The sequence below is a fragment of the Capra hircus genome, chromosome 26, assembly GCF_001704415.2.
Source record: "Capra hircus breed San Clemente chromosome 26, ASM170441v1, whole genome shotgun sequence".
In the NCBI taxonomy this organism is placed as follows: domain Eukaryota; kingdom Metazoa; phylum Chordata; class Mammalia; order Artiodactyla; family Bovidae; genus Capra; species Capra hircus.
The window spans coordinates 33,904,238-33,915,941 of record NC_030833.1 but is presented as its reverse complement, the minus strand read 5'-3'; the positions used below and the strand labels follow the sequence as shown (position 1 = coordinate 33,915,941).

Sequence of the window (11,704 nt, the reverse complement as noted above, 5' to 3'; positions counted from 1 at the left end):
AAATTAAAACCAATAATTTGCTCATTGCAATGGGTGCATTCATTCATTCACTCAACAAATCTTTAACTTCTCTGTGTCAAGCATTATTCTGGGCTCTGTTCTGGGCTTGACGATAAAGACAAATGAGACTCCCACTCTAAGGGAATGTATACTCCAGTGAGGCAGATGGACACCAGTCAGAACAGGACAGGGAAAATCATTATGGAGGAGCAAGTGGGGTGTATAAGAGAAGAGGGCTTGGAGTGATGGGGAGGCAGCTGTCTCTGAGACATGACATTTAAGATGCACATGAAAAATAAGAAGGGGGTTCCAGGCAGAGGAAACAGGAAATTCAAAGGCCTGGTTCTAACGCAGGCTTGGTGTGCTGGGATAGGAGGGAGGCCAGTGAACCTACTGGGAGGGACCCGGAAAACCTGGAGGTTAAAAGCAGAGTGAGTCTGGGGCCTGTGATCTGAGCAGCGGGGCATGGTGAGACTCCCACAGTGCAGCAAAGGGAAGACTTCCGGGGCTTTGAGGAGAGGATGGCCTCAGTGGGGCTGACAGTGCCTACCTGCACGGCCTGGATTCCCAGGGGCACAAGGGCTAACCCAGACTCTGGGTGGCAGAGTCCACGCGCGCATGACACTGGTGCCCTGGGGTGAGAGCAGTGGCAATGGACAGCAGTGAAGGGGCCTGTGGCTTATTGAGGAAGCAGAGGCAGAAACGTGAGGTGGGGAGCAAAGAGAGGGAGGGGGAGACGGGGAAAAAGCCAATGCCTGGGCTTGGGATATAACTAACAAGGGTGGAGACACCATCTGTTCAGGCAGATGATCCTGGAAAACGGGGTGTGAGGATCCAGGCACTGGATGTCTTGCTTAGCAAGACCAGCGTGGCCTTTGCCTCATGGGGCTTCAGGTCCCCAAGACTCAGTGAGGCTTAAGCTGAATCCACTGGTGCCCAGAAGTCAGGGAGACAACACAGCTCAGAGACGCCTGTTGGGAATGCCTTGACCACACTCTGGACCCTGTGTGGTCTTAGGCAAGTGAAGTAATTTCTTCCAACCTCCATCTCAGTCTATAAAGTAGAGACAACATTTTTACAATACAGGTTACTAGACTATTTAAATCAGCGCAGCTGCTACCAACTGCGCTTCTGTCTTTGCTTGGTAGGCATGAAATCATACCTGGACCAGAGATCTGGACCAAGGAACTGGCGTTGACGGCCCTGCCCCCTCTGGCTAAGCTGTCTGCAGATGGACAAAGCCAGCGAGGGCCTTTTAAACTCTGTCTTTGCTTTGCATCCACTGATCACCAACTTGTCCTCCAATGGACATGTTACTCCTTTCGAAGAATTGCTAAGAAAGTCAGTAAACGGGTGCTCTGGCCTAAGAGTCTGGGTCAGTCATGGTTTTCCAGTCATAGCATCAAAAGAGAAGTCTAATTTTTTCAGATGCCTAATCTTTAAGAAGAAATGAAATTGGTTGGGTGGCTGTAGGGATGCCAACAGAATGAAGAGAGGTCGGGGGCCCCGGCTCTGGGTCGCTCCTGAGGCTTCAGCAGCAAGAACTCCTAGATGGTGCTCTCAAGACATCCTCCCAGGGAAAACCAGCCCTGAAGCAGCTCAGCCCACTCGCCCCTTGAGCAAGACTCTAGTTTCAGGAGGAGAATCTGATGTGTCTTGAGACAGTCTGGGGTCTGGGACCTGGGACCTCTTGTTCCAGTGCTTGCTTGCACCTGGACAAATGTCTCCTTGAGCAATCAAACACAAAGAAACTATAAGGAACTAAAAATAACTGTGTGCACGGGCAGCTGGGACAAATCATGAGCAACAAGATCCCAAAGGACCAGAAACTCAATTGCCACTTGTAAGAGAGCCCCCTCATAAGAACTGTGACCTTCAGTTTTAGAGGCCACATGCGGTCCTCAGGCTCAAAACCAGATGGAGAGGATTGCTGGGGGACAAAGGGAAGATGGCTACCAGGCCTAAGCTGTTATAGTAGCAACCATCTCTTCAATGTTCATGTTGTTGATTTCCAGCCTGTCTGTGTCCAAGAAGGGGGGCAACTTTGAAGCTCTCTTCAGCTTTGCTTGTGACTTTCTGGGTCCAAGAGGAGCCCTGTTCTGGAGCCAGGTTCTGGGTATTCACCAGATCATAGAAGGCCAAAGAGAAGGCCCCCCCTTTTGTACATGCTTCCCAAGTTCCTGTGATATTGGAGAAAAAGATCACCAAGAGGACTGACCTTGTCATACAAACCCAGGACATGTCGATAAATCCACATTCTTTAATGAAACAATTCTTTCTAGACATGTGTTAGCTCCTTTCCACTTTCTTTTTGAAACTGACATTTCATGAAACGTACAATTACACACGATAAAAAATACAGTATATTTATAGATAATGCTCTAAACGGTTTTTCTTTTTTTTTTTTTTAAAGAAATCTTCTAGACATTTGAGATTATTTTTCAGAAGTTCAGTCTACAAAGGAAACTTGAAAACCATCTGCCAAAGCCTAGGGAACACTTGTTCACATGTTGAACAATGACAACACCACAAATTATCTGAGATTTATCAAGTGGACCAGATTGACGGCAAACCCCAGGGTGACTTGCTAGTTAACAAGATTTTACAAATGATGTAACCAAGTTGAGCATTTCATGAATAACATAAAACTTAACTTTAGAGGGAAGCCGTCTTCTGGTGAATCAATACACAGCCTCCTTCTCTGGTTGGAGAAGTTCCACAGGCTGAAGTTAATTCCAGATCCTCACCCTGCCCTGGGATCCAGGTTCTAGCATTTGCTAGACCAGATGACACTAGAATTGGACCAGGCTGAAGACCTGGACCCCAAATGTTTCACCAGGTCATCAAGAGAATTCTCTGAGCTGAAGTCAGCCTGCTTGGAGCTTTGCAACAGCCCCAAGGACAAAGCAGGCAGGGGTAACGTCCCGTGGGATGTGTACAGAAAGGTCACTGAGCATTTGGAAGAGCCAAGGCAGGGGCCTGGGTCTTTCTGCTGAGTGGACTTTCTCTCGTGAAGCCATCTGTTCAGTTCTTTGCAGAACCTGCGTTGTGTATATGTCCCGTGAGTCTGAGCTTCCAGGGGAGCTGTCTGGCCAGCCCCAGCTGAATCAGAGCTTGTCTTTTCTGAGAATACGTCACTCACAGAAGGCCTAAAGAAAGGTTTTCATAAGCGTCTCATTGTTTCCAGTTGGCCACAGGTTGATAATGGTTGAAGCTGTGTGTTTTTGAAAATCATACTAGAGAGAGAAAAACAAGTACCATTGTTTCACGAGAGCAGCAAAGACAGAGGCAGAGCTGGCTCTGTTTCTGACTCCCTCTCACTTTTCCAGGGAATTCATCAACCGTATTCAGACTTCTAAAGGCTGAAACTACAGAATTTTCAAGTCCTCGGCAAGAGGCCCTTCACAGCCACCTTCTTAATCCTGATTTCGGTGTCAGCTTTGAAGATCAGATGGGACAAAATAAAAGCCCCCAAACAAAATATCAGAGAAATGGAATCCACCCTATGAGGCAGGTAAGACCTGAACCACACAACAAGCTGTTCCATGTTCTGAATCAAAGAAATTCCGGGACGGGGGCTGTGAAAGATCACAATATAAGAATGTAGGTTGAACCTCCCTCCAGGGCCAAGAAAGGCCAAGAGAGGCTTGGTAAAGGTAAACCCATAGAACACAAGGCTGGTCCAGGAGGGCCTATTAGTCAAGCCTGTGGGTCAGCGTTTATCACACGGCACTGATTAAGGCTCTGACAGTTAATCCTTTACATACATACATATATACAGACATATATTATTATTAATAATAATACTTTGATTTTTTTCTGTTTTAAGGAAAAAATATTCCCATGCATTTTTTTCTACCTTTCTTTGTATTCTTATTTTTTAATGTCTTTTTATTTTAACTCCCAGCAATCCTTTTAACTAGACATAGTCCTCTGGGGCCATATTCTGATTTTCAAAAATATCACCTTTAAATGTTTTGCAAATATTTTGTTTCAAATGATGTTGATTCATCCCCAAGGAATTCTGGTGCTTGGGAGCAATTTCAACTCACACCAAAACCCTTCTTGTGTGCTATCCTGTGTTCAATACCAACCACACAGGACTTACGGCTATGTAAACATTATTTTAAAATTATTCCAACATAAATACTCTTTTTTAAAGCTAACATACCACAGCTTTTAGCTCATAATGCCCATAGATGCCTTAATGAAATGCCATTCAAAACTACCTCACTGTTTAAAGTACACCTGGAGGTTCTAAAATTATGTAAACAACATCCTCTCCACTTCTCCAAAGCGAATGCCAAATGTGATGAATTCTAATTGAAAGTTGGTGACTGAAAGCTCGTTAGTCTGAGTAAGTCACCAATGGCACTCTTTAACCCAACCAGTGTCAGGAAGTTAGTCACAGGTAGACTTGTTCCACAAAGCGTTGATTCTTACATAACTTATAATTAACCAGTTTTCAGTGATGTTCATGAGGGACCTGAATGGTCCCCTATAAGATGTCTTTGCACGTTTTGCAAATACAGTTTGAACTGGTTGTCAAGAGTGAAAGTCAACCACAGCAAGGGCCTCCAAAGCTGGAGAAAGAGATTATTGGCCCGTGAAATCCCAAGGCCACGTGGAGTCTTCTCCAAGTCAGGGAGGGCAGGAGGACAAGTCAGGATGTCTTCTTTTCGGAAGACTAGGGACTCTCACCAGCAACTGTTCTGCTGAAGTCACAGTGGATGCCTTGGACCCTTAATGCAATTAGGGATGGGGAAAACCCAGCACGGGCAAGGAGAGCTGAAGACACAGAGGACAAGTTGGGGGTCTCCTTGCTATGTGACAGTGATCCTCAGACACCAGCTTCCTCTGTATGATGCTTACTGCGATGCCTGTTTTAGTCCCAACGCCCATATTCTTGGGCTTCTTGGGTGACGTGTCCCTGGCAGAGAGTTAATGTCTCCAGCCAAAGCTGTGAGGAACACATGAGCCATGGCCAGTCTTTTATCCTCATTGCCTAGCGCTGATAGAAGATGCCCCGAGTCTCCAAGACACAGTCAGCCTGCCTTACACCTATGGAAGCACATCCAGAAACAGAGCCACCTAAGGGTAGGCTTCTGCCTCATAGGAGCAAAGGGCAAGGAGACAAACAGGCAAAGCTTAAATAGCCAGTGACATCAACTCTTAATCTTTAAAACTGCATGATTGGTAACACCAAGGCCGGAATCAAAGAAATACCTTCTCCCCTCCTTGTTCTGGGCAAATTCATCAGATACACACACTTCCAAGGCTAGATTTTGAGTTTTTGTTTGAGAATAATACTGTACACTGCTTTAGGGCAGATTCACAAGGTGCTATTGTTATAAAAACATTCTCAGTTCCTGTTTTTCAAGAACAACATTATTTCTTCATGTGTAGGGCATCCTGGAACTTGGTACTGGTATACCGGGCATGAAAGCCTTTCTTGTTAATGGTGTCATCAGTGTGGAATCGAATCATCAGAGAATCCCCTGCAGAGTAGATTTCTTCCAATGGCTGAGGTGGGGAGAAAGGAAAACCAGGGGGACTTTAAGCCAGTTGGCTGTGGTTGGAGTATTAAAATAAGGAGGATGAGACAAAGACACAGGAGAGACGCTGAAGGGCATCAAAACAAGCTGTGTTTTCAAAGAAAAGCTTTTCAAATTCTGTTCCCAAGAGCACCCCCACCCCCTGCCCCAGCTCTCCTTTTCCAAAGACAATTCTAAGCGCACAGCTCTTATAGAATCTATTAATATTAAGTGCATCGGTTGATTAAGTGCACCTAAGCACTTAATTCCAGGGCTTCCGTGGTGGCTCAGATGGTAAGGAATCTCCTGCAATGCAGGAGACCTGGGTTTGATCCCTCCAAGATCCCCTGGAGAAGGGAATGGCAACCCACTACTGTATTCTTGCCTGGAGAATCCCATGGACAGAGGAGCCTGGCGGGCTACAGTCCATGGGTAGCAAAGAGTTGGACACGACTGAGTGACTAACACACACACAGACTGAAGCATTTTCAGATTTCATCTCATGTAAAGTTACAGCTGCTTTATAAGGCAGGCACTATCTCCATTCTATGCTTGAAAATCTAGTTGAAAATCTAGTTCACAGCTCAATAGTCTCCAACCTCAGGTCTTCTGACTATAAAGTGTATATCACGAATCACCCAGCACTGGGGCTACCGCTGTGCTGTTCTCCCAGGAGATCTAAGACAAAGACCATCGTTGAGGCCTCTGCCTTGTCCAAGGACAAAACGTGGGATGGAGTTGCTACGTTTGACAGAAAGGTTTCACCAGGTGGTAGGTGAAAGGGAGCCAGGATCCCAGGCTGCCATCTGCCAGATTCTAATGGAACCAAACTGGACTTTCTGTATATTTCACTGCTCAGGACCCTTCAAAGTTCTCCTCCGCGTGTGGACCCCACAGTTTGAAAGGCTTTACGTCTCAAAGGCACTGCATCAGCTAAGCCACACTGTGTCGTCCTTTCTTTTTTGGAGGGTGAGAGAAGATGAAGGGAAATTATTCAAAGATCCATACAAAGACCAGTTTGAGGTTCTGTTTACCACATGCACTAATGACTCCAAAATGATTTACTGTAAGTTCGGCCAGTTGCAAAGAGGCTTGCGTGATCAGCTCTGCAGGTGAAGGAGAAGACAGAGCTGGGAGCCCCATGTGGGCAGCGTGACGCAGATGGAGGAGGACCAGGACCCTGAGCTGGTCTACGCCCTCACTGAGAGCGAGCTCAGTGCCAGCCCTATGGCAGGTGCTGGGGAAACAGTGATGAAAACAGGCCTGCCCTGTCCTGAGAAGGTGGCCCAGGAAGAAGGCGATAATGAAAACAATCATAATGACCTTGAACATAACTAATGTTTATAGTTAAAAGTGATTTGTAATTTGTATAAGCATTTGGTTTCTACTGGGAGAGAGAACTGGGAATATATGGAATACACGAGAGGATAATTCAAATATATATTTTTTAAAAAAGAGGGCTGAAGGCTAAACAAAAATGGGGGTGTGGGGGGACAGACCCTCTGCAAAAGTGAAAGTTGTGTCGGACTCTTTGTGACCCCATGGACAATACAATCCATGAAATTCTCCAGGTCAGAATACTGGAGTGGGTAGCTGAGCCACCAGAATACTGGAATGGGTAACCTATCTCTTCTCCAGGGGATCCTTCCCACCCAGGAATCAAACCGAGTTCTCCTGCATGACACGCAGATTCTTTACCAGCTGAGCTACCAGGGAAGCCCAGTCTGCAAAAAGGCAGCCCTAAAAGGAAGACTCTCTTCCCCAGCTGGCCTCTGCATCAGGCTTTCCTGACCTGGTCCCCGTTACTCCCAACCTCCTCTCCAGCTACCCTCCGGGTTTCCCTCTTTGCTCCAGCAGGACGGGCCTCCTGGCTGGTGCCCTAAGCAGCCGGCCGCCAGGACTGTGACCCGCGTGTGTCTGACCGCTCAGTTCATGCTCTGGGTCCCCGCGGTGACCGCCCACCACCATCCCTGCATCCCCAGGACTCACCCCGGAGCCGCAGAAGCGGCCGAGCCTGGGCGCCGTGCTGTCGTAGCCGTCGAACGCCTCCATGTAGTCGTAGCCGCAGTCAGCTTCCTCCTCGACCTCAAACGTGCGGAAGATCAGCTCCACGCCGTAGCCGTCCTCCGCCACGATCACCCAGTCGCAGCGGGCCTGGCTCGGGTAGTTGTTGTCCCCAAACTGGGCATGGGAATAGAGCTCTTTGCTCTGCACTTCGGCCTTCAGCCTGCCCCCACACTCTGGAGCAGAGAGAGAAGCGCGATGCCCCCTCGGCACAGAGAGAACGCGCTCCGCGCCGCACACCCCTCCCCCAGCGACCCCGTCTCTCTTCACACCCTCTGTACAGGCCCGTCTTCTCTACAAAGCCTCGAGTTTGCTCTGTGCGAATGGCCAGGCAAGTTTCATCGCCCCGTCTTGTTAGTCAGTCCGACTCTGCAACCCATGGACTGTAGCCTGTCAGGTTCCTCTGCCCATGGAATTTTCCAGGCAAGAATACTGGAGTGGGTTGCCATTTCCTCCTCCAAAAAAACCCATTTTACAGAGAACTAAAAGAGATTCAGGAGTTTCCAGGGTTCGCTGGGGAATCCAAATTAGCCCTTACATACACACCCAGGACCGATGTTCCCAGACTGGGCTACAGGGAGCCTCGGGGAACACCAGGGATGCCATGATAAAAGCCTTCCCTTCTCTCCAGTTGTGGATGTATGGGGCCAAGGGATGGTTTGCCCTGCTGGTCGCAAGGATGTGGCTGGGTCTTTACTGCTTTGTTGTCTGGAAGCATCTGAAAAGGGCTCACTCCTGCCGACAGACTCACCGTAATCTGCTATTTTTGCCAGCAGAGGGCGCCAAAAGCGCATCAAAAGTGCTGCTGCTGCTGCTGCTGCTAAATCCCTTCAGTCGTGTCCGACTCTGTCCGACCCGATAGACCGCAGCCCACCAGGCTCCGCTGTCCCTGGGATTCTCCAGGCAAGAACACTGGAGTGGGTTCAAAACTGCTGGTGAGGGCTCAAACCTGAAACCTCAGAATAGATCTGGATTGCACCTTCATCTGGGCTTCCCTGATAGTTTCGCTGGTAAAGTATCTGTCCCCAAAGCAGGAGACCCCGGTTCGATTCCTGGGTCAATTCCTGGAAGATCCCCATCCCCTGGAGAAGGGGTAGTCTACCCACTCCAGTACTGCTGGGCTTCCCTAATGGTCCAGACGGTGGAGGAGGGCATGGCAACCTTCTCCAGTGTTCCTGCCTGGAGAATCACCATGGACAGAGGAACCTGGTGCGCTACAGCCCATAGGGTCCCGAAGAGTTGGATGTGGCTAAGCAGCAGCAGCAGCACCTGCATTTGAGAGCCTGACCACAGGCTAGCTTTCAAAAACCCTCTGTGGGTGTTACAGGTGAGCTATGCCTCAAACTTTGGACTTGTATTCTGTAGCTTTAGCTGTTTTTTTTACTAGGATGGTAACTCGGGTTGGCCTGAGCCCATCCTACATAACCCATGATAAAAATATGTACCTGAGAGTGATGGGCCATTAGAGAGCAACGGAATTTTGCAGGTAAATTCCCCCACTGCAGCTCTCAGTGTGCTCCATGCCTCCTCCCCACGGCGTGGCTTCCACACTGTGCGGTAACGTTCACCTTGCCCCGAGGTCCCCTGCCCCTCTTCCCCGCCCCCCCCCCCGCTGTCCCTCACCCAGCTGGAGCTCCACATCCAGCCTGGCCCCAGTCCTGTCCGACTGCCAACCCTCAGCCCCGAGTGTGCTCTAGCTTAGATTTTCTTCCAGGTCTGAGCTGTCTTTGGAAAATTTCAAATTCTTGAGATGTGGCTGGCAATGAAATGAGGGCTGCGCCAGGTAGGATGCCTCCCACCCATCCTGCCAGATCTCCTGTCCTCTTCCCACCTGCCCTGGCCCCTGGAAGCAGACCTCTGGGTCTACATGGACGAGCCCCTTGGCTCCCTGATCCGGCCACAGGCAGCACTAGCAGATCAGGGAAGAAGAGGTCAGGGCACTATTCCCAGGTCCCTCCTTGCCTGGTCACCACCGGCTGTGTCCTTTGACTGCAAGTCACAGCTCCTGTTTGGGGGCCCTCTGCTCGCCTGCTTTTGTCTCTAGGCTTCAGGAACGGATCCCCTGCCTCTGTCATTGAGACCGATGGGAGTGACAGCCCTGCATCTCAGCCATGGTTGCTGCACAGCCCGTGTGGAGTCCCCACATCCTGTCCACCCCTCTGTAAACAGTCCCTCAGTAGCTTCTCAAATAATGACTCCATCTGAGTGTGCCCCTGTTTCCTGCAGGGCCCTGACCCACCATGAGCACCCACACTCAGTCTGCAGGGACAAGAGGGTGAAGTCACTAGTCAGTGGCTTTTAAACGTCACCAGGGAAGTGATGATGCAGCCGTGAACAGTGGGGAGTTCGCGGCCAGGGTCAGCCAGGCTTCGAAGATGCTGGCTGTCGCTTTGTCTCATCTGATTCATATTTTCTGGCTCGAGGAGAAAACTGGGAGGAGGGGCTGTTAAAGGGATCAGAAAACCTCACAGAGATCACGATCGTGATCGCAGGCTCTGAGTGAGCCTCACTGCCGCTGCTTTGTCAGAGGGCGAGGATCAGAAAGTCAAGGTTGCTTCATGGATTCTAGTCCCAGGCGGTATGAGGGCAGGAGAAGGGGGTGACAGAGGATGAGATGGTTGGATGGCATCACCGACTGCATGGACGTGAGTTTGAGCAAGCTCCCAGAGATGGTGAAGGACAGGGAAGCCTGTCGTGCTGCAAAGAGGAGTCGCCAAGAGTCGGACACAACTTAGCGACTGAACAACAAGTCCCAGGCTGTATCCTTTAAGTGGCTAAAGAGCAGAGCCAATGTTCTTACTGACTTTCTTCTGTTTAGCATGGTAAATAATGTAAGTAATAAGCATAAACATTTTCCTCCAAAGGGCTGATTAAGGCTGTTTATTTCAAGTGAGAAAAATAACGGGAAACAGAAACACTTCTCATTTTTTTGGAACTGCTTCTTGGAGGGGTACAGAGGACTTCTTTCCACCATTCAGCACCCAGACCCAGGGCTTCACAAAACAGCAAATTACAAATAAAAGTTTAAAAGGAGGGTAGGAGGAACAAAGGAAGAGATGTAAGAAGTTTGGCACCTAAAAAGGGTTGCTCACTTAATAGGTTGTCAAAACGGTAAAACAACCCTCCCCCATGGCTGTTCATGTTTCATTTTAAAAGGGACACATCATTGCACAACTCCCGTCCCCACAATAATCAGAATTAAAGGTGGTCCTTTCCCTGCCTTCATCACTCATCTATCTCGGGTCCACATGGGGATTAGCTGAAGGCCAGGGCCCCAGCCCACGCACCTGTGCTGTGCACAGCCTGGAATCCTCTCCTCTGCACCGAGGCGTCCGAATAAAACCGGAGAAACAGGCTGCTGCCCGAGGCCACCACAGGGTCCGGCTTCTTGCTGCCGCAGAAACGGCCGAGGACGGGGGCCTGGCTGTCAGGCCCGTCGTAGAGTTCCAGATGGTCGTAGGCACATTCCTGGTGCTGCTCGATCTCGAATTCATTAAACGTCTGGGGGTGAAAGAGCAGCGAGTGAGGCCAGGTCCTTTCAGCCGGGGTGGGTGCAGGCCCCCTCTCTGGGGACACAAGGACACGCGTCTGCCCAGCCAGCTGTGCGGGGGGCGTGGCACCCATCGCGATGATGGCCACGCTTGTGGTGAGGGCCACCACCTGGCCTCTTTTGGTCTCCAGAGCAACCCTGTGAGCTACTGCCACCATGACCCCTGGGCGGATAAGACAGCCGGGGTCAGAGACTGCGTGTTGGTGTCTGTGCTCCTGTCGGGTCTCATGGCGTCTCCCTCGCTTCACATGAGACCAAGGTGCTTCCTCTGAGCCAGGCACTGTTCTCAGTGTTTTGTGAGCAGTAGTCCTCATGCCCTTGTGAGGTGTCTGCCGTGATAACCACCACTTTACAGATGAGGAAACTGAGGCACAGAGCTGTTGCATAAATTGCCCAGGGGTCACCCACTGGCAGAGCTGGGCCAGGACCAGGAGGTCAGGAGCCCCTGCCCTCAACTTCTGCACTGCACCGTGCAGCCCCCTGAGCGCAGATGACGTGAACGGCGCTTTATGAAGTGCACGCTGCTCCACGTGCTCATGACTAGAGAGGCTGGCCT

The 11,704-nt window shown here is 49.8% G+C and overlaps 1 protein-coding gene across 2 annotated transcripts in view; it reads right to left on the bottom strand.

Moving 5' to 3' along the window:
• Positions 3,855-11,704, bottom strand: part of TLL2 (tolloid like 2) — a 143,076-nt gene continuing 135,226 nt past the window's right edge. Inside the window, exons 19-21 of one of the 2 annotated variants that reach the window (XM_018041650.1) lie at positions 10,886-11,099; positions 7,524-7,774; positions 3,855-5,523 (exon numbers count right to left, since the gene is read on the bottom strand). In XM_018041650.1, coding sequence (XP_017897139.1) covers positions 5,389-5,523; positions 7,524-7,774; positions 10,886-11,099 — 600 coding nt within the window. In that variant the 3' untranslated portion in view covers positions 3,855-5,388. Of the gene's footprint in view, positions 5,524-7,523; positions 7,775-10,463; positions 10,592-10,885; positions 11,100-11,704 lie in introns of those variants that run through there. The other variant, XM_018041651.1, reaches the window with a different exon arrangement.